The sequence below is a fragment of the Oryx dammah genome, unplaced genomic scaffold, assembly GCF_014754425.2.
Source record: "Oryx dammah isolate SB20612 unplaced genomic scaffold, SCBI_Odam_1.1 HiC_scaffold_2, whole genome shotgun sequence".
In the NCBI taxonomy this organism is placed as follows: domain Eukaryota; kingdom Metazoa; phylum Chordata; class Mammalia; order Artiodactyla; family Bovidae; genus Oryx; species Oryx dammah.
The window spans coordinates 49,571,280-49,594,379 of NW_024070186.1; the positions used below are offsets into that span (position 1 = coordinate 49,571,280).

The following is a 23,100-nucleotide window of genomic DNA, read 5'->3' on the forward strand; positions in this document are numbered from 1 at the left end:
AATATAGTCTGTCCCCCTTGGCACCAGGCCAAGAGAGGGCTCATTTTCCCATCCCCTCTTCCTGTGAATGAGAAAACAAGCTATCAAATTTGACTTCATTTAAGATTCCACTCAGTTTAAGCCTAGTTTCATCCACAGCAAGGAAAAAAAATATACTGACCTAATAGAAAGGGGAATTTCAAAGCATTTAGTGCACTGTTTGATATAGGCTTTTAAAATATAAGTTCAATGAAAAATAAATGAGTAAAGTAAAAGTTCAATGAAGTTATTTTTATGTCTTGTTGTATAGATTTTTATTTGATTGGAGAATTTTTTTCCCTGGAGTGTTGAAGAATACTTTGTCTTCATTGTTTTGCCTGGTTGGGGGTACAGTTGTATTTTGCATTGTTGAGATACAGTGTGTTTGTCTGAGGAGGGAATTACATGTTTATCACCTTAAAGATTAAGAAAATAGTTCTGGATACAAATTCATCTGCACTTGTTTTTAGGCCGTATATCTGAAAATATAACGTATATGTTTTACCACAAAAGGAGCACAATGATAAGTGCCCAGATGGGAGGGGAAAAAATCATTTTAACAGGGTTTCAGTATGGGACGGATGTGAAACAGAAATTTAGTACAAGCACATCATTCCTATTTAAAGTAGCACTGGGAGCCTCAAACATCATGATTTAGACATCAAATGATTTTAAGAAATAAATGTGCAATGCATATTCTAAGCCAAAAGTCTAGTATTTTCTCTTGGAAAGAGAGTGGTGGGGGGGGGTTTGGAAGGAAATGGGCGCATTGCTATGATACCTGTCAGTGCTTGCATGGAGAGCAGAGACCTCACCTTCACACACACACACAAACACAGGTGCATGCACGCACACGCACACACACACACAGTCTTGGGTAACTAAGACTTCACATGCAGAAGCTCAGGATTAATAGCATCGTATTCCATTATTTATTTATATTCTCTATACCAAGGGAAAATGTGAAATCTTGGTGTACTTAGTATTCCCCTGAGCACTGTGTGGAAGCATCAGAAATTACCAAGCTTCCTGAAATAGAACTTTGACAAAATTGCTTGAATTCAGAAGAAAACAGTCATCCAAAGGCCTAGTGACAATCAGCGTAGGAGCGCCATTAAGGGGGAAAGAATGCTAAGAGCACAGAAAAACATAATGAGGGCATTAACAGTGGTCCCCCTCTGAAGCTGCGCCATCGCCAGCCAAATGACCATAGTTGGTGTTTCTCGTACTCAGGCCTTCAGATAGGTGGAAAGCTGGATGCCTGTTGTCCTCACTTTTTCTGATATGGATAAATGATTGACACTGTGTCCCTTCCAACGTTTTAACCTCCTCCACTGCACACTCCCTATGCCATTAGTTTAACAGTTTAAATCTACAGTGAAAAGTCCTCTGCAAAACAATATGCAGATTTTCATGGTTTATCTAGCTATCAGAATACCTTAATTGAAAAGCAAAGCAAATTTAGATGAATACTGCACAGAAGAAAAAAAATAATTTTAAAAGAGATTATAAATCAGTGTCGGTTTGTGTAGCACATGGAATTTGGAGGCTAAGGCTGAAGGAGAGGCGGTGGAAAGCTAAAGGGTTAATCAGGATGAAATAAGAGTTTCCATTAATAAGAATAGAAAGATCTTTTGACAGTGCATAAGTGATTTCCCAGTAATGCGGTCTGTGTTCTCAGAGTCAATAATTTCCACCAGTGGCCGATAATGATCATTTAAAAGCATTAGCTCACGTGACCAATGCACCTCACAGTTCAAATTATGGCTTGACAGGAAACTGAAGCTCTCCATTCTGGTCCTTGAATTTCAGGGCAGGGGGGGTAAGCAGAGGCCCTTTCAACCTCAGGGATTGTAAGTGGCTCTGTGTACATTTTCTAAGAGGAAGCATTAGTATCTGGCCCCATGTTTTGCAGGCAGAGTTCATTTTAGAGAGGGCAGCAGTAGAGGAAATGAAAGATTCAGTCATTCAGTCATGTCCAGGCTCCTCTATTCATGGGATTCACCAGGCAAGAACACTGGAGTGGGTAGTCATTCTCTTCTCCAGGATAACTTCCTGACCCAGGGATCGAACCCAGGTCTCCTGCATGGCAGCCAGATTCTTTACTGTCTGAGCCACCAGGGAAGCCTGGTAAAGAAGAAACCAGGAAAAATTCTCTGTAAGGACATGACTGTTCTCCTCTTGTTTGTGCATGGCTGCTACAAAACCACCAAACATTAAGTTCAGCTCAAGTGTTCTAAGGTGGTGTTTTGTTTTTTCATTTCCTGTATTCGTTTGAACCAGTTGGAAGTGAAATCAATTACAGTGTTGATCCCAAGCATGTAAAGTCAGTGTCTTACCACCAAGCCTAGAAATATGATTGAAAATAAGATAATGGCTTATACTGAATTTTTTCCAGGTCTCGAGCTGTGCTTCTGAAATGTAAAGTACCCTCAAAAATCGTAGAGCTCTTGTAAGACTGCAGGTTTTGATTCAGTAGGTCTGGGGTGGGAACTGAGGGTTTGCATTTCCTGTCCGCTCCCAGGTGATGTGGATGCTGTGGCTGGAGGACACAGAGCAAAGCTCTAGAAAGCACCAACGATCAGTCCATGTGACATGAAGATAGGATACATTTTAAGCCGGCACAAGCCATCCAGATAGTAATAACACAGCTCCTTCTAGAATGGGTCTAGGCTACGAGCCTATGTCCTGAGCACTCAGGGAGGGCGTGAAATACATTCATCACCACTGGAGACCAACTTTTAAAAGAAGGTGTTTTATCACTTGTCTCTATATAGTACTTAGTAGAGGATCACTTTTGCCAAGAAAAGATATAGGGGGTAGAGGAGGAGAATGGCTTTTATTACTTTCTTGGGACTAACCCTTGTTCCTGTTGTATAGCTGGGAAATTTCCATCTTGGATTTTGAGATGCCCTTCTCCAAAGGTAATCTATTATAAATGTGCTGCTAAGTCGCTTCAGTTGTGTCCGACTCTGTGTGACCCCATAGATGGCAGCCCACCAGGCTCCCCTGTCCCTGGGATTCTCTAGGCAAGAACACTGGAGTGGGTTACCATTTCCGTGAAAAGTGAAAATGAAGTTGCTCAGTTGTGTCCGACTCCCAGCGACCCCATGGACTGCAGCCCACCAGGCTCCTCCATCCATGGGATTTTCCAGGCAAGAGTACTGGAGTGGAGTGCCATTGGCTTCTCCGATAAATGTATATGCATATATATATATACACACATATATGTATGTGGTCAATATATTATTGGTGCATATAAATTAATTTGAATATATTTATACATATACATAGTTAATATTGAGAGTTCAGTCCTTTTAACTGTATATTTAAGGCCACCTTGTTAAAACCTGAAGAAGGGCATGGCAACCCACTCCAGTATTCTTGCCTGGAGAATCCTATGAATAGAGGAGCCTAGCCAGCTATAGTCTATGGGATCATAGAGTCGAACATGACTAAAACAACTTAGCATGTGTGCATGCATGTTAAAATTAAAGTCAAAAGATAATAATTAGATATATAGTTTTATGTACTTTACTAAGTCTTGTAATATCTAAATTTTTATTGGGAATTCCCTGGTGGTCCCGTGGTTAGGACTCAGAACTTTCACTGCCATGGCCTGGGTTCAATCCCTGGTCAGGGAACTAAGATCCCACAAGCTGCGTGGCACAGCCAAATAAATAAATAAATAAATTTTTATAATCATGTGCATGTTAGCTCTTGATTATAGATAGCTAAATGGGCTAGATGCTAACCTAGGTAAGAGGCTAAAATCACTGAAATTCATGGTAGGCCCCCTCCTTTAACCTGAGCAGACCCATGTTTACTTACCTCTTAAATGTATGTGGTTTCCAAAAAAGATTTCAGTTGAAAAGCACTCATATAAACTATTAATATTTCCTCCATGGACAGCATTCCAAGGAATCATCGTAAGCAGCCCAAACCTTTCTCCTCTGTGCATGCATCTATTCAACAGCTATTCATCGTCCACTTAACATGTGGGAGGTGGTGTCTAGATGCTGTGGGAAAAACAAGATGAATAACACAAATTTCTGCCCTCTTAGAGAAAGGCTTGAAACTGTAACGGTGTTCGAGAAAAGGCATGATCAGTCTAAAAGCAGCAGGGTCAACCTGAAAGGAAAGTTCCCTGTACAGTGTGTCAACTCACAACTATTGATGAAGGAGTTTTTATTTCATTCCTTCAGGTCTGATCATCAGGGGACAGCGGTGACACGTGCTGAATGTTACAGATATGTGATTTAGAAGATAGTATCAGAATGTGATAGCATTTTTAAAAGCTACGTTTGATTATTGTTGGGTACCGTTGTTTCTTAGAGGGGCAGCCATTAGGAGGCAGTCTCCACACCCATTTAGAATATGGGCCACAGAAGCAAATTCTGTGTTTCAAATTCTGGCCTGACCGTGAGCAAGCTGCCACACTGGGGCAGTTCTCTGCTGCTGCTGCTAAGTCGCTTCAGTCGTGTCCGACTCTGTGCGACCCCACAGACAGCAGCCCACCAGGCTCCGCCGTCCCTGGGATTCCCCAGGCAAGAACACTGGAGTGGGTTGCCATTTCCTTCTTCAGTGCATGAAAGTGAAAAGTGAAAGTGAAGTCACTAGCCTCACTGGTTTCTCACTCCACTGTGAAGTGCAGTTTGTTAATAATATCTACTTCAGAGGGTTCCTGTGAGGACTGAAGACGACTGTAAGAGGCACCTGTAAAGTACCTAGCCTATAGCAACTCCCAGTAAAGCGTATGCCGTTTGTGCTCAGTCGCTCAGTCGTGTCTGACTCTCTGCGACTCCCTGGACTGTAGCCCACCAGGCTCCTCTGTCTATGGGATTCTCCAGGCAAGAATACTAGAGTGGGTAGCCATTCCCTTCTCTGGGGGATCGTCCCAACCCAGGGATCAAACCCACATCCCTTATGTCTCCTGTATTGACAAGTGGGTTCTTTAACACTAGCGCCATCTGGGCAGCATGTTAATATATGTCATGTAATAAGATGCGTGCTTCCTTCATTTTAACTAGCCTCCTTTGGCAGAGTTTAGTATGCAGAGGGTCCTTCAAAGTCGAGCATCTTTTATTTTAACCCCAAAGCCTTACCTCTGGAAAATTCTTTGGCTTTGGGAACACCCACCATATGGCAGCACTCAGTGACCAGCATGACCTCTCAGGCCTGGAGGGTGTACTGGGCTTCTTGCATGCAGGTGGTGGGACCCCTGTGCAGAGCAAGGGTCCTGGGGTCTGGAGGAGAGTTAAGACAGGGGAGATCTCTGCTAGGGAGAAGGCCTGCCCAAAGACAAGTGTGGCTTGGGAGACACAACTCCATCAGACTGTCTGACAAAGGCACAAGACAGTCTCAGGACCTAGGGTGGAGGATGAGGGTAGAGTTAAGCAGGGGTTTGGATTTGAGTTAGGGACTGTAGAGGAAAGTATTTGCTTTATGGAAATAGTGCTACAGAAAACCACGTTAAGACCACTTTATCCTACAAGTCTTCCACAAATTGATTTTATTTTTTTAATTTGTGGAGAGAAAATACTAAAGTGATGTGAGCATGTCAGCAGAGGTACAGATGCCAAAAGCTATCTTGAACAGCATTTTGCCCTAGGACTCTGTTCTTAACAGCATTGAAGCTGGTCAAGAATTCACGTTAGAAAACCTGTTGACTGGTACATTTACTGCTTCCTGTCTAAGCCTGTCAGACTGTAAGATTATGCTGCTAAATGGAGCCTTGGCCCTTGAATTCTTCTTTGACCTGTTTCTCCTGCACACAGTAACTTTCAAAAAAATACCGCGTATATATTTTAGTTTATGGCCGTAGTAACTTAATAACAAGGAGCGTGTGTTTGTGTGCGCACTTGTTTGCCTGCTTCTTGCATCAAAACATCCTGCAGCTGTGGGCCTTTTCCTTCTCTGTACGTAAAGCCAGTAAACAAAGCCAAAAGCCATGGGAAAAGGGTAAAAAGAGCAGCAGCAAGAAACGTCCTCTTTTGTGAAAGCCCGCCACCGGCTCTTAGAGAAAAGTTGATGGATCTTTTTCTCCTGCCTATATTACTAGAACAAAGCAATGATTCCATGGGCAGAGGGGTCCCTCTCTGTGTTGGAGAAGAATTTCATTCTTGTGCTGTGGTTTCTCCCTGAAGATGAGACTTTCACATTTGATTTGAAGAAATGATTGGTTATAGGAAAAAGGCAAGGGGGAAAAGGCAAACATCTGTCTTACAGGTTAACTTTTAAATTATACTGTTTGGTTTTGTCATGCAATACCCGGCTTTTAACTCGCCAGTGAGGTCTGCAAGGCAGGGCTTTGCATCTATTTTTATCCCGTACACTCTATCCCTAGTTCAGAATAAGATTGCTGGCTTCCTCCATAACTCTTATCCACACTCAGCCCTGAAGCAGGAAGTTCAGGGGTTAAATTGGCTTTTCCTGGATTGAGGGTAGAGAAGGTGCTGGGGAGAGGCATCCAGGCAGGATCGTTGAGGGGAAGAAGGTGACAGCAGATGTGGAAAGGCTGGACTCTTAACCAGCCAAGTGTCAGGGCAGAGTAAGCCTTAGAGAACAGCAGCTGCCCCTGTGCCGGAGCGCGGAACAGACCAGGGAGGCCGGGTGGGGCGGTGTCTTTGGGACAGAAGGGGGCAAGGTCAAACACACAGCCAGACACAGACTCTTAGCTGGCTCTCCATGTCAGCATGAGCAGGAACCAGGGTCCTGGGCAACAGCATATCAGCCTATCAGGATTCATGGGATCTCACTTCTTAATTGTAAAGAGTTAAAAGGATGAATTTGGACAGTGATGGAATGGATGACATCATCGGTCAAGAATCCCCATTGGATATGGAGGGGAATTATAAAAAGGTAAGGGGGGAGAGCTCTTTTGTTTGTAAACAATCGGACCATTTTTCTAACTGGGAGAATGATAACCCTTGAGGAGTGGCCAGATTCCACACTCAGTGGCCATTGCCATAATATATTCAAGAAAGCTCAATGCACAGAATCGAACGCATTAAGTTGGGAGAGTACTTCTTTCTGCTTTTTTTCAGCTTGTATTCATTAATATATTATAGCAGTAGCTAGAATACACATGTTGTTCTCCTGAAGTTGACGAAAACTTCTCTTATGCTTTTAGTTTCTAGTTAGGCTTTTTATGAAAGGAATAAATTTTTAAATTATTGACATGTTGACAGTTCACCTGCAAGAAATAAGTACTAGCATGTTTAATCCATCTTTCTAAGTTTGACCTTTTTTTTCAGTTTGATCTTTTTAAACAATGAATACTATGAAGTTTTACTAAGAGAAGTGTGGGGTTTTTTAAAAAAAACTGGTACAGTATTTGCTAATTCTTTGCTTGCATTTTCTTTTGCAAGTCAATAAATATATTTTTGGTGTGTTTTATATGGTAATAGTTTCATAATAACAGCCCCAAGTAAAAATAGCTTTAGTTATATGGGTGAGGTCAGGAAATTAAACTACCAGTATATACTTGTCTGTCCACAGAAGGCTAAACACTATGTCCTTCCCCCTTATTATTTCCTGTAAGTCAAGTGTAGGTCACGACACAGCACAGTATGAAAAATCAGGGCCTAGAAAGAAAGGCCTCTTTCCCTCAGAAACAGATAACCTAAAACAGTAGAATTTGCTCCTAAATTTTTAATTTGATCAAATATGTCACTTTTTTTTCCCTAGATTGAGATAGAATATCTGTCTTAATAGATCTTTATATATAATAATGTAAAATATGGCAGCTTAGATCTTATATGCATAATTGTGTGTGAGTATGGGGGCTGTTTAAGTATATCCTTTATTTCTTAGGGCAGTTCAGATAGTTTCTTTTCTTTCTCAGAAACTTAAACTTAAATTTGTAAAAGAGGTTTAAATGACCTACAGTGTTGCTCTGTGTGGGTTTTGTCCTTTTTGATCCCCAAAAGGAAATGAGGGCCCGAGGGGATAAATGCTCAGAGTCCTGAAACCCTGACACTTCTCTGATGTCCCCTCCTGCCGGAAGTGGGTGTGCAAAAGATACTTGGGATGCTCAGAAGTCAGAGTCACTTTCCCAGCCCAGTAGAACAAGTGCACAGGTCTCATGTTGCCTCTGCATTCAGTGCCAAAGGACTGATCACATTTTCTTTGTCACAGGGTTTCTCAAAAAGGAAAGTGTGGGTCGGTTTTCACTTAGGAGAAATGAAAGACGTACCATTTGCTACTGCAGTAACAATAAAGTAATGACCACTGTAGTTTTATCTGCTTAGAAACAGAGAGAGCCCAGATGCCAGGAATGAATGAACCATGATCTGCGGGCTCCGTGATAACAATGCTGACTGAAGTGTCAAACATGAGATGCTCAAGTAGCTTTACACCTCAACAACAACAAAAGAGAGTTGCACTGTATCACCCTTTATCTCACTAAGGCAGTAGCACACCACGTGTGACTTTAGGAGAAACTGTATCTGAGAGGTTAGTATAGAAGACTACTAGATGAAACTTCTAGATGTGGAAACACCCAGAGATCAGTATGTGTCGTTCTGGACCCTAAATGTGAGAGTCGTTCTCTAGACATTTTAGCTTTATCTATCTTTCTCAGGCAAAGTGCTTTCAAATGTATACATATCATGGAACTATGAAGGCTTCATTATGCTTTAAAAAGAAAAACTATTAACCATTTCATTAAGAATGTCTAGTGAAACCAGGTGATATAGGCCTTCTTTAAAACACAAAAGATAAGAAAGTTACCTAAAATAAAAATCACTTTTCCTTATTAGAACCTTCCTTTTCTAAGTTTTTTCCCCTCTTTTTTTCTTTTTTTTTTTTTGCTGTTTGGTTTACTAAGTAGAAAACTTAGATACTTAGATGCCATAAAGCAATGGTCTGCAGGCTTTTTTGATCTCATATTTATCAGTAAAATGTTTTTGAACCCAAGCCATTAACATACATGTATCCCACTCATAATTACACATACATGCTATGTCACTTCAGTTGTGTCCAACTCTTTGAGACCCTATGGACCATAGCCCTCCAGACTCCTCTGTCTGTGGGATTCTCCAAGCTCTAAGAATACTGGAGTGGGTTGCCACACCCTCCTCTAGGGGATCTTCCTGACCCAGGGATTGAACCTGAGATTCTTATGTCTTCTGCATTGGCAGGCAGAGTCTTTACCACTAGCGCCATCTGGGAAGCCCCATAATTACACATATACCGCTGTAAAAATCCATCTTGTGTGTATGAAATGTATACACTAGTCCTTTGGTATCCACGGGGGATTGGTTTCAGGATCCCCACAGATTCTAAAATCCCAGGATGCTCAAGCATGACATGCTATTTGCATATAACACACACATCCTCCTGTATACTTTAAGTAATCTTCAGATTACTTATAGCACCTCTAACCTCTGAGTGCTCAGTCATGTCTGACTCTGTGACCCCATGGACTGTAGCACACCAGACTTCTCTGTCCATGGGATTTCCCAGGCAGGAATACTAGAGTGGGCTGGCATTTCCTCCTTCAGGGGATCTTCCTGACCCAGAGATTGAACCCACATCTCCTGTGTCTTCTGCTTTGCAAGCAGATTCTTTACCTACTGAGCCATCAGGGAAGCCTCCTTACTACTACCTAATACAGTGTAAATGCTACGTATATAATTGTAAATACAATGTAAATGCTATACAAATGCTATAGCTGCTGGATGCATGGCAAATTCACATTTTGCTTTTTGGAACTTTCTGGAAGTATTTTTCCAAATATTTTTATCTGTGGTTGGTTGAATCCACAGATGCAGAATCTGTAGATGTGGAGGACTGACTGTACACAAATAGGTATTTTCAAAACTAAGATGTTTAAAATATAACCAAAAGCAAAAGTTTTAGTAACTTCTTCTCTCACCTCCTTATATTCTGAGGTCAGTTTTCCAAAACAATTTGAAAATTGGTATATCCCTGTCTGGGTACAATAGAATTTCCTATACCAGTTGCACTAATAAATACCACCTGTGTATAGGGATTATTTTACAAGGTTGTTTTAAAGTCAGGCAAACAGCCTTCAGGGGAAAGGTCATTTTACAATGACTGAAATTAGATTCCACCCAGGCAGAGGAAGGAAGAGTATGCATCTGTTTCGTTTCCTTGGGGAAGGTCCTGTTGGTAAGAAAGATGTTTCATTTAGGACCTCTGGTTTATTCAGTAACAGTAGTAAGACTGTACTCAACGGAAAACGTAGCTGAGTATCTAGAAAGGAAAGCCTACACCTTGACAGAATCTGAGGTGTGAACGTTCAGTCCATTATGGCTCTGCCTTGCTCTGAGGCCTCTGGCCCTTTGGTCACACAGCCTATTGTCTTCAAGACACAAAGGCACACAGGTCAGTGTCCTGATTCCTTAGCTGCCACTCACCAAGAGCCCTTCTGGGTCCCTGGCGTTGTGCTCGGGGCCAGGATCACAGAAGGGAGGTTGGGCTTTCCCTCAGGGAGCTTACAGTCCACATGGGAGGCACACACACACAGTAGGCTGCCCTGAAATTGATGCCACCTGGAGGGATGTTCAGATGGCCAATGTGGACCTAGAAAAGGCACAGCCCATGCCATCTCAGGGCGGGGGGTAGATCCAAATTGTACCAGTGGAGGGGAGGGGTGGGGAAATTAAGAAAATTTAACATGAAATACAGCAGAGGACTGGCTCCCACTTCATGCCAGAGCAGACCAAACACAGGGAAGCCGGCCTGGCTTTCTGTCCCCAGGCTACTCCTGGCAGAAGGAGCCGCAGCCGCAGCCGTGTGTGGTTGGAGGATGGGCAAGCCGGCTCACCAGGCTTTGTTTCTCCGGGGTGCCGTCTCCAGTGTGGTGCATCCAATTATGGTGAAAGATTAGGGAGGAGCCCGTGAAAAAATTAAAAGGCTGGAAGGAACAATATTTAAAGTGAAGCCACAGCTGCGCCTCATGTTTTTTTAAAAAGGTGAATGGAAATGACTGCTTGAGATAAACTGCAATAAACAGGAACACAGAATGCCAGCTGCCATTCCAGACGAGAGCTCTGCCCGCCCCACGCAATTACTGAGGAAAAGCAGCCGTCGACCTCTGTGCACCCTCACATCTTCCTGTGAGGCTGAATGCGCTTGAGGAACTCCGCTAAGTTACTGAACCCTGGACAGCCCCACCTCAACCCCCCAGGAACAGTCTTTTCCACTCTCTGGGCCGGAGTCTCCTTTTCTTTCAAGGGAGAAATTGGCCGGATTGGTTTTAGGTCTTGTAAATAGGAAGCCTCTTGGCTCCTCGTTCAGGCTTCTTTGCATCTTATCACCTGGTTGGTACACCTTGGTGAGCCAGCGTGGTCAGGGAATGAGTTCTTTCAGAACCCATAAATTTTTTGGATATATGATATGTGGATTTTGTCTCAGTTTAAAAAAGACTCACACAGTTTGTGGGAGGGAGAGTGCAGTTTATTTATTAACTGAGATACAATTCACATACCTTAAGATTCACATTTCCAAGTGTACACTTTGATGGTTTTCATTATATTCATAGGGTTCTACAAACCACTGCTATCTAATTCAGAATGTTTTTATCAGCTCCCCTCCTAAAATAAGCCTGTCCCCATTAGTAATTACTCCTAATTCCTACCCACCCACCCACCCACAATCATTTATCCACTTTCTGTCTTTATGGATCTGTCTGTTCTGGACATTTCTGGATTTCTCTCATCCCTTTCTCCACTCTTCTCAGCAACTTACCCCACCCCTCCCTTTAATATTAACAACTGGACCATTTAATGAGTTTCTCTCTGGGTCAGACATGGGGTCAAGTACTTTCTATATAGTATTTTATTTCATCCTTAATACAACCTAAAAAATAAGGTATCTTTATCCCTTTTATTTATTTTTTTTTTCCAGAAAAAGAAACTGGGGCTTAAAGTGTTTTCATAACTTGCACTATTAAGTGTCACAGTGAAGAGGTTAACTTGGGTCTTCCTGGCTGTGATTGCCCTGCTCCGGGCTCCTGCAGTCCTTCGTGGTCATGCACATGTGTTCAACCCCCCACATGGGCAGCCCACCCTGACATGGGAGGTAGGGGACCCAGCTTCTTGTGGCTGATTGTGGTGTAGTTTGGCCGTTTCATCACCTTGCAGTGGTGTTTTGAACTGTTGTGTTCTGATAGTGATACCAAATGACCGAGATGGTTTTACAGACTTGTAAGATGGTGCCTGTTAAAAATAGAGTCCCAGATAACACTGTCCTGTTAAAAGTAGTCTCTGAAGGCAGTCATTTGAGAAAAGGAGAGAGCTCAAGGTGCACCCAGCATTTCTGTCTGCCTTCTTTCGTTGATACCCACTCCCAACAGCTGGAGGAAAAGGAATGCAGTAAATAGGCCAAACCATCCTCAGGATTAACCGAGAGTAAAAAAAAGAAAAAAATCTCCATCTTCTGGACTGGTATATCCCAACACTTTCGCTGTTGGCAAATTTTTAAGTAAAATAGGTGTCAGGAGGCTCCTGGGCCCTGCTTGGATACCCGTCCTGGCCTTGATCCAAGGGCAGCTCTCCTGAGTACTGATGTTGAGCAAGCCAAACCCAGGCCTCAACATTGCTCAACAGCTCGGCCTGACATCTAGTCCAGAGGACTTGTTTAGGCAGATCAGTGTAGGGATGCAAAGATAAGAGATTTCAAAATCACTTCAGGAAACTTTTCTGGATTGTTTAGTATAAGTGTCTGAAATAGAAAATGTCAGAAAGACAAACTGAAAAAAAGCACCCAGATTTAATATCCATTTCAGTGATACAATGGGAAGATACTTGGTTATTTAACTTACATTTCCACTAAGAAGCCTAAAGGCCTTTCCCAGGGGATGAAATCAGATGCAAGAACTTGAAATAACCTGCCCAGAGCAAGTATTTCTGCCCTTGCCATTCAAAAGCTTACAATCTGTATTCTTACAGAATGCTGTGTTCATATTTTGATCTTGTGACAAACCCGTAGTTGTTTCAGTGAGAAAATAACTAGAAAATACTATCAGTATTTGGGGGGTTTTGTTTTTATTTTTTTGTTTAAAAGAAAATTTCCGAATTAACAAATAGTTTGCCCCTTCTGGTTCCTAATGTTTAAAAGTCTCAGACTCCTTCGCACTTGAATGCTGCCTATAAATTTAGAGCAAAAGTTCCTTTCTTAAAGAGAGAAATAAGAGTCACTATTATTCTCCTAAAGGAAGAGTTCTTTTCTGCAGGGAGCTCCAGAATCCCAGTTGCATTCCCTGGTAGGTGCTGCTAATAGCAATGATGCCAGATATCACTAGTCAATAGATTGCACTGAAGCAACAGGCACATTAATTGCTTCAAAACAGGCATCTTGTCAAGGCCTCGGCAGAGAGCAGACAGCTACCAATGCAGCGCACCTGGGTTTGGAATCTGGACAGTCCACAGGGAACACAGCTGTGCTCAGTTGAAGAAGTACCAGCTTTGTGTTAGCTCCTTGATCGGTTCAGGTATTTAAAGCCATGGTTCTCGAGGTGTTTGAGCCAGCAGCATCTGGGATCTTGTTAGGAATGCACTTTCTCAACCTCACCCCAGACCTTCTGAATCAGAGAAATAGTGTACGGTTTTGCAAACCCTCCGGGTGATTCTCATGCATAATCAAATTTGAGCACTACTGATTTAAAGAAACTTGTGAACAGAGAGAGAGGACCACGTTGTGCGGGCACCCACCTATGCAATTCCCCATTTGGCATGCTGGCTTCACAGCAAGGTCCCTACAGCCCAAGTTTCTTCCTGGGCCTTGGGGGACCAGGGCATCCATCAGCTCCTGGAATAATGCAGCTGCCAGCCCTCAGGAGGTTTATCCTCAATGGCACATTGCTTTCCTTTTCCCCATTGGTGGAAAATGTTTGTATCATCACTTTAATAGACATTTCCTGAGCCTTATGTGGGACACCTTGGTGAAAGATGGAGAAAGAACATTCCTGCCTGGAGGCTTCTTGAGCTTAGAGAGGGAGAGAGGACCTTCTGTGAGCCTACTGCTGCTGCTGCGGCTGTCACTTCAGTCGTGTCCGACTCTGTGCGACCCCATAGATGACAGCCCACCAGGCTTCCCCGTCCCTGGGATTCTCCAGGCAAGAACACTGGAGTAGGTTGCCATTTCCTTCTCCAGTGCATAAAAGTGAAAAGTGAAAGTGAAGTCGCTCAGTTGTGTCCGACTCTTCGTGACCCCTAACTCCTCGCAACTCCTGGAGCGTGTTAGATATGCAAAGTCTCAAGAAGGGGGTTGATATATATATATACACTATCGTGTGTAAAAGAGATAGCTGGTAGGAAGTAGCTACATACACAGGCAGCTCACCTCTGTGACCTAGAGGTGTGGGATGGAAGGGGGGGTTGGGAGGGGATATATTTAGACATATAGCCGATTCACTTTATTGTACAGCAGAAACTAACACAACATTGTAAAGCAACTTTGCATGTGGGCTAAGTCGCTTCAGTTGTGTCTGACTCTTTGCAACCCTATGGATTGTTGCCCACCAGGCTCCTCTGTCCATGAGATTCTCCAGGGAAGAATACTGGAGTAGATTACCATGTCCTCCTCCAGGGAATCTCCCCAACCAAGGGATCAAACCCGCATCTCTTACATCTCCTGCATTGGCAGGCGGGTTCTATACCACTAGTGCCACCTGGAAAGCCCAAAGCAACTATACCCCAATTTTAAAAAAGAAAAAGAAATGCAAGCTCTCCAGCCCGGCCCTAAATCAGAATGTACGTCCCCAGGTGATTGGTATGCACCCTGAGGTATAAGAAGCCCTGACAGAGTTAACAACCTTAGCAAGGCAGGAAGGAGGCTGCTGGAAGTGGTATCTTACAGGATTTATAGTGAATTGTACTGAGACAGCATAGTAAAATAAGCACATCCAATAATAACAGGCCATTTCTGTTCCCATAGTGAACAGGTAGAAGTAGGAAACCATGGAGCTGGGGAGGAGGGGAAGATAAACTCAGGAAAGAGATGGAAAACAAGAAACCAGGGAGAAATGCTTTCCTTTCCCCTACTTCCTTCCCCATAACTGAATCCCATCCAGACTCAGGTTGTCACTGCGCCTAAGCTCACATCTGCCTTTGTTCCCAAAGTGCCGCTGAATCATTTGCAACAACTGTTCTCCCTGATTCTCTAAGCCAAGCTTCCTTACATATCTTCCTGCTTTAGGGAGTTTAAGGAACCCCTTCCTCTGGGTCAGGCGCTTTCTGGCCACATGGGACCAGCATCTGTGGAGAGGTCAGAAGGAAGCAGCTGCTGGCAGTGTCCTGAGCATCAGCTAGCTATAGGCTTAGGCGCAGGATGTCGTGTGTTTCTGAGAACCCTGGTGGGCCTGCAGCTGCCCTCACAAAAATACAGTTTGTCAAATAAAGTTTAGAAATGTGCAATGTCTGCTTATAAATTTATAAGATCAGCATGTGGAAGACTAGGTGGCTCCTGCATCAGCGACCAGACGCTGCGAGCAAGGTGAACAGAACTGAGAGAGACGAAGACAGGACCAGAGGAGGGGGGTGGGTAACAGGTATGTAAGGACTGGGTACAGCCACATCCCAAAGAAAGTATGAAAAGAACTTGGGATGGACCAGATTTGGAGATGGAAAGAATATGCCTGCCAGTGCAGGGAGACACAAGTTCAATCCCTGGGATGGGAAGATCCCTTGAAGGAGGAAATGGCAACCCACTCCAGTATTCTTGCCTGGGAAAATTAATTCCATGGACAGAGGATACTGGCAGGCTACAGTCCGTGGGGTCGCAAAAGAGTTGGACATGACTGAGCACTGCTTTTACCAAACACCCGTCTTGATTCTTGTCGAGTTTGGGGAATTAAAACAGAACACAATGGGAAAGGCTGAGCCCTGGTGTTTGGAGTGTCAAAGGGCTCAGTGGTCCATGTTCTGAGATCTCTGCTCGCGGGATGCCCTCAAAAGCCATTGTAAGCCTTATCTGCCCAGGCTCAGAGGGTGGCAGTGGGAAATTCGGTGACAGGCGAGGACAAAATCTGCCTGTGGCTGGACAGTGGTGAATCTGTGAGAGCATTTTCACTCTTGATGAGGGTCGTGAGAGCCATTCTGTCTCATAGTGATGAGCCGCTCCTCCTCAGGTGCCCTCTTGCATTTTGCTAGCAACATCGATTTTAGATGTTTCACTTTGGTTTTATGACAGTATTTCCCAAGGCTGTTTTAGGAGTGGACGTGACTCAACTTGCCATAAACACAGTCAGAGAGTGTGCTAGCCTCCTTTTCCTGTGCACTTTGCAGTTCTTCACCCTGGGGCATCTTTGGGCTTTGGTGGCTTAGAGGACATAATTGCCCTGCAGGTATAATTCCCTAGAGAACAAAAGAACCTCGGAACTATACGTGCATACACGCGGAGACCTAAAAAATACAACCTCGAAGTTGAGAGTTATGTTTTATTTGGTGGGAATTTTTAGGACCTTAAGCCCAGTAGTCAGCATCTCAAGTAACCCTGAGAGAACTGCTCCAAGGAGGCATTGAGGGGAAGTTCAGTTCCATATGTAAAATAGATAGCCAATGGAAATTTGCTGTATGACTCAGGGAACTGAAACTGGGGCTCAGTAACAACCTAGAGTGGCGGGATAGGGAGAGAGGCAGGAGGGATGTTCAGGTAGGAGGGGAAATGGGTAAACTTACAGCTGATTCATGTTGATGTTTGGTAGAAACCAATGCAATACTGTAAAGCAATTATCCTTCAATTAAAAAGAAGTTTTGCAATAAAGGGCAGATGATCTGAACAGCAAAAGATGACTGTTAATTAAAGAAAACCAGATATCCCAAATTAAGGAATTCAGCACTTTTCTGTGTATGGGAAGATGCTAGAGTCTAGGCTCACTCAAATCAGTCCTTTGATATGCACCTCAGCTGTTTGGGGCCAGTTCACTTCCCAAGTTTCCTTAGGGCTCAGGGTAGGGAGTGGCTGCAGCCTGATGGCTGCTAGATGGCAGATAATTCTTTCCTCCCTGAGTTTCCTCAAGGCTCACCAACTCATGTTAGAGGGCCGCAACTGCTGAGGACTGTGGTATCCTTTGTTTACTGATACGGCAAGGAATACTCCATTTCACATACACACACACTCCTACATTGTACATGTGGGCAACTGGAAGGAAATTGGGTTCCAATTGTTGAAGTTTAAGAGAAAAACTGTTTTACTAGTCAGTTGAATATAGTAATTTGAAATGTTAGGAATCACATTTGTTCCAGAAGGAAGATTGAGCAGTGATGGCAAGAGAGTGGCTCCGATGAGAAGATATTTGTGTTGTAAATGTTTGTGGTTATGATTAGCCATGCAGAGTATATGTTTTAAAGTCAAGTGTGTTCTTTTTTGAGAAAGCGTCACATCCATTTCAGGAAAGAAGTTGATACATATCTGTCTCCAGCATGGTGTCCGCCTGGACACTTGACTAATCCGTATGGAAGAGGAGCCGGGAGATGTGGCCCCAGAAAGATGGACTTGAATCCTTGCTCTTCTATCTAATAGTAGGGTAACCCTCCTTCAGCCTCTGTTTCCTCATCTTCAGAGCAAGAATGGTTGGAGGATTAATCATAACAGCTACTATTTATTTCAGATTTACATTACCATAGGGCAGGTACTACTGTTAGGTAGGTAGAATAGGGAAAAGGAGTCCAGAATGGTGGTGGCTAAAAGACAAGGAAGGGAAAAGCCTGCGAAAATAGAACAAAAGAAGGTCCGAGGACCAGAGTGAAGACTTCTGGTAGAACAAACAGCACTCCTGGCTAAGCCCAATTTGCATAGGGCAGGCCCAGGTGGAGGAAGAAACTTAGAAAAGGAGGAGCCAAAGCACTTTCTGTCTCTCTTTCTCTCCCACGTGCGTGTGCTCCTTCCCTCTCTCTCCCTCTCTGTCTCCCCTCCACCACCACGCACTCCTCCACTCTCTTCTCTTCAAGTCATTGGGTTGGCATGCCCTCACACTTCGAGGATGGATTCTCCTGCTATCTTCTAAATAAAATAGAGCTGTAACACTGATTTGCCTAAGAGCTATAACACGGTTTGTCCAAGACCCGAGAGCTGTGACGCATCGAGGGCTTTAATGTCCGTCGCTCCAAATCTTTGCTGTGACGAGACAAAGAGCCGAGCAACACACACTCGCATGACACTATTACTCAGCAGTTCACATAAGTTTTCTCACTGAATCCTCCAACATCAAGTGGGAGCCCTTACTTCTGGACTGGGAAGGATTTTCCAAGCACAGAGCCAGCGGACGCTTCAGATGGAGTGCACTATTGACTGAACGATGTTAACACTTAGGTTGCAAACTCAAAAAGATGAATCATATGCTTACTATAAAATTGGCAGAACTCTCAGACCTATGTAGAAAAATAAGCAAAACTCATAGTAAGTAGTTTCCAGAAAAGCTAGTATGTTAACTGAAAAAAAGTAAATATTTCATCTCACTGGTAATCAAAGAAAATAAAAAGGATAGCCCTTTTTCCCATCAAATTAAAAACGATAGCATTTTTTTAAGTGAAAATACTCAGTGTTAGCCAGGATATAGTGAAAGCTGCACCCTTTCACGTTGCTGGTGGGCATGTAAATTGGAACAGATTTCCTCTCGAGCAATGTGACAAAATGTGTCAAGCGCCTCAACAAATGTTCACACTCAGCTGATCTGGTAATTCCACTTCCAGGAACTTGTCCTGAGGAAATAATCAGACATGTGGGCAAGGACTGATGTAAAAATGCTAGCTTCTATGTCATTTTTAATTGGATACAACCCAAATGGGTAACAATAGAAGATAACTCCAGAGGACAGAATGGCATGCAGCCATTTACAATTGTATCTTTAAAGGATTTTGAATGAATGAGGGCAGTTCTCAAAGTATAATAAACAATGTGATCTCAATTTTATAAAAAAGAGAAAAATATACACATAAGATTAGAAAAAACTAAAAGGAAACATACCAGAATGTTAGCAGTGATCTGTGTCTCAGTGGTGGGATTATGGCGACTTTTATATTCTTCATACTTTTCTTTTTTATTATTTTATTTATTTGTTTACTTGTGGCTGTTTTGGGTCTTCACTGCTTCATGGGCTTTTCTCTAGTTGTGGCAAGTGGGGGCTGCTCTTCATTTTGGTGCCCAGGCTTCTCATTACAGTGGCTTCTTTTGTTGCAGAGCACAGGGTCTGGGATGCACAGGCTTCAGGAGTTGCCTTTCCAGAGCTCTAGGGCACAGGCTCAATCGTTGTGTTTCTTGGGCTTAGTTGCCCTGTGGCATGTGGGGTCTTCCTAGCTCAGGCATCAAACCCATGTCCCCTTCATTGGCAAGTGGATTCTTTGCCACTGAGCCACCAGGGAAGCCCCTGTACTTTTCTTGATCCAGAGAGAGAAGAGGATAAGTGGGGGGGGGGGGGGAACGTTTGTGTATTACAAAATAGTCCTCTTTATTTTCTTAAATTTTATTTGTTTTTTTTAATTGGTGAAAAGTTGCTTTACATTTTGTGTTGGTTTCTGCCCTACAACAACATGCTGCTGCTGCTAAGTCGCTTCAGTTGTGTCCGACTCTGTGCAACCCCATAGACAACCCACCAGGCTCCCCCGTCCCCAGGATTCTCCAGGCAAGAACACTGGAGGGGGTTGCCATTTCCTTCTCCAGTGCATGAAAGTGAAAAGTGAAAGGGAAGTCGCTCAGTCGTGTCTGACTCTTTGCGACCCCATGGACTGCAGCCCACCAGGCTCCCCCGTCCATGGGATTTTCCAGGCAAGAGTACTGGAGTGGGGTGCCATCGCCTTCTCTAACAACAATGTAATCAGTTTATATATATATATATCTCTCTCCCTTCCCTCCTGAACCTCCCTCCCCTCCCCCATGCCACCCATCTAGGTTATCACAGAGTGCCTGCCTGGGCTCCCTGTGTTATTTAGCAACTTTCCACTACTTTACACATGATAGTGTGTGTGTGTGTGCGCGCACACGTGTGTGTGTGTGTGTGTGTATCAATGCTACTTCCTCAATTCATCCCATCCTCATCTTCCCCTACTGTGTCCACAAGTGTGTTCTCTACTAGGTTTATCAGTAGCATTTATCTAGACCCCATATATATGCATTAATATATGATACTTGTTTTTCTTTTTCTGACTTACTTCACTCTGTATAAGAGGCTCTAGGTTCATCCACCTCACTGCAACTGACTCAAATTTGTTCCTTTTTATGGCTGAGTAGTATTTCTTTGTATAAATGTACCACAAGTTCTTTACCCATTCATAAAACAGACCTCTTTAAACTGTTAAGTATTCTGGTATTAAAATTGTAATTAACATGGATAAGAATATTTTTAAGACCTTCTTACTATATCTATCACTTTAACATACCAAGTAAATCAGGAGAGACAGACATGGAATCAAGGGTATATTAGCACCTTTACACCCAGGATAGGTGTTTTTTTTAAAGACAACTTCTTCCAGACCCCAGGATAATGTTGGACAATATTGGTCATTAACACTCATGTTATGATCTACCAATTTTATATTTGGATATTTCATTCCACTCAACAGTTTTCTGACTGTAGAGGACATTAAGTAATAATCTCTCTTTTCTGTTACATGGATTCAGAAATAAGTTCACTGATTATGTTAAATCTGCATAGCAGATTTTGGGGATTTTGAAATGAATTTGTTTCCAGTAAAGATGTCAAGTGTGGTTCTATTTTGGCAGGACCATCACCAGTAAGTACCAGCCCTGCATATTTGGAAGGGTGGGTTGCTTTAACTAAGGTTTCCAAAAATGCAGTTGCAAGTGGTTAGTGAAATTAAGAGCATTCTTTACTTCCCTTTACAACCTTGTGGTTACCTTCTCAGGGCTCAGTACTGTGCTAGCCCAGGAATCAAATGAGATCAGCATCACATCTGTAACTGTACGAAGAATTGTTCATCTTGTGGCTGTGTCTCACACACACACACTCTATAGCTGCTAGTATGACCCAGTTCCATGGGTACATGAGAAAATAGGAAGATATCTGAGTAGATGGATAGATTTAAATATAATTGCTAAATATGAAAGTTGAAAGAATGGCTATAGTGTCCAAGAATTTTTAAATGTTAGAGAAAAGGAAAATACAGATGAGCTTTCCTTGAACTAGAAGGAAAGCCTATTGAAACTAAATATCCGGTGCTAGAGACTAGGAGTGTGTATTTTACACTTGATCTTAGCCAGACGGCTCAGAAGCAATGGGAATGTGCATTTTTAAGTCTCTACAGGAAACTCTGCTGCAGACTGTTGAAGCTAGCGCTGTCTTAGCAGGGCTGCGCTGTCGTATATTTTATTCTGAGCTTCCAATATGGTATCTGCTAGAGCCGCCTGTGGCTCTGGAGCTTTTGAAATGCAGTAGTATGACTGGAGAAACTGAATTTTTTATTTGAATTAATTTTAAATTTGAACGTAAATAGCTACATGTGACTAGTAACTACCATGTTAAATAGCCTCCTTAGCCTATAGTATATTCCCCTTCACTTGGGGGTGAAATGAAGCCATTTTTCAGCCTGCCCTTACGATAGGTTGTACGTGTCATTACTGTGACAGTGATGCTCAGATGGTGGATCAGAGCTTCCTCTGAAACTTGTGGGTACTGGTGGCAGCAAATGTGGCTCCAGAACCTCCTCCTGGGAGAATCGGGGTGATGGGGTGTTCTGTGACCACACCCCACCACCTGAGTTGTGTTGCGTAGTATAATTTGGTCAGCATCGTCTTCAGCTCCCTGCTCAAAACTTAAAATGGTGCTTCTCACAGTCCTCCTCCCCCCACAAAAACAGAAAACCTAAATCTCATTCTCACCCCAGGATATCCAACTCATTATATTTGGTTTTTTGTGGGTTTATTTTTAACTAAGGAAATCATGTCTAATCTCCTCTCCTGTTGTTTAAAGCGTTTAGAAGTTCAGCATGGTGAGTTTTTATGGGACTTTTATGGGAAGCCAAGGGTCGTAAACATATCCAAATTATCCCAGTAGTGTAGTTTACCAAATTCTGTTCCTAGACATGGACCTGACTTCCCTTCAAAATATGAAACAGATGGGTCCAGTGAGAATCCTCCAGCTATTCCAAGCACTGTGTTAGGATTTCTCACATTCTAAACCCGGTGAGATCAGGATATTGAACAAAAACAAATGTCCCCACCAAGACTGTAAGCTGGGTAGGGGCAGAGGCTCTGTCTATCCATCCTGAGCCGTGCTTCCAGCGTCACAGGATGGCTCCTGCCTCTCATAGAGGCTTGATGCCTGTCAGTTGAATGAATTAATGTTCCTGCCAAAGAGAAAGTGGACTGAAAGGGACCATGTAAAGAAGGCAAAAGACATGAGCCCTCATTTAAGATAAAAGCGATTTGATTTAGGACAAAGTGCTTGTCCTTTACTCTTTTACTCTTGTCATATCTAGCAGGTAAGAAGAAAGATGAAAGCACCAAATAATCTACAGGTAACCCTTTAACAAAGGGTTAGGGGTATCAACCCTCAGTACAGTAGAGAATCTGCCTGTTACTTACAGTCAGCCATGCCTGTGTGTGGTTCACAGATTCAACGAGCCATGGATCGTGAAGTACTATAGTATTTACTATTGAAAAAAGTCTTCTGTAACTGGATCTGAGCAGTTCAAACCCGTGTTGTTGAAGAGTCAGCTGTAGTTCCACCCTGATGACAACCATTTAGTACCATGAGGGTGATTTCCTAGACTAGTGATCGTAATGGGCTCTGAAGAATTGAAATTAACTCACAGACTCGGAGTCAGGAATGACTGGTTGCATTTCAGCTCTTATTAATTCAAATGCTCTTGTGCTGTGGCCTGTTTTATTTTATTTTTGTCTAATATTACAGTTCTAAGAGACCTAGCAGTTAGATTGCCTCTGGTTGTGATGTATCTGCCTGCTTATCGGCATGTTTTATTTTCCTGAAATTTTAGGCACAGAAAAATGAGAGGGAGTCTATCCGACAGAAGTTGGCACTGGGAAGCTTCTTTGATGATGGCCCAGGAATTTATACCAGCTGTAGCAAAAGCGGGAAGCCAAGCCTTTCCTCCCGGTGAGTGCTGTTTTGAGTTGATTTATATATATATATATATA

General features: G+C 43.0%; 1 protein-coding gene across 7 annotated transcripts in view; it reads left to right on the forward strand.

Annotated features, from left to right (window-relative positions):
• The window catches only part of LOC120868847 (schwannomin-interacting protein 1), a 182,910-nt gene that overhangs the window by 125,977 nt on the left and 33,833 nt on the right, over positions 1-23,100 (forward strand). For 6 of the 7 annotated variants that reach the window (XM_040247785.1, XM_040247777.1, XM_040247755.1 and 3 more), the window contains one exon: positions 22,941-23,059. In XM_040247785.1, coding sequence (XP_040103719.1) covers positions 22,941-23,059 — 119 coding nt within the window. Of the gene's footprint in view, positions 1-6,353; positions 6,880-22,940; positions 23,060-23,100 lie in introns of those variants that run through there. The other variant, XM_040247792.1, reaches the window with a different exon arrangement.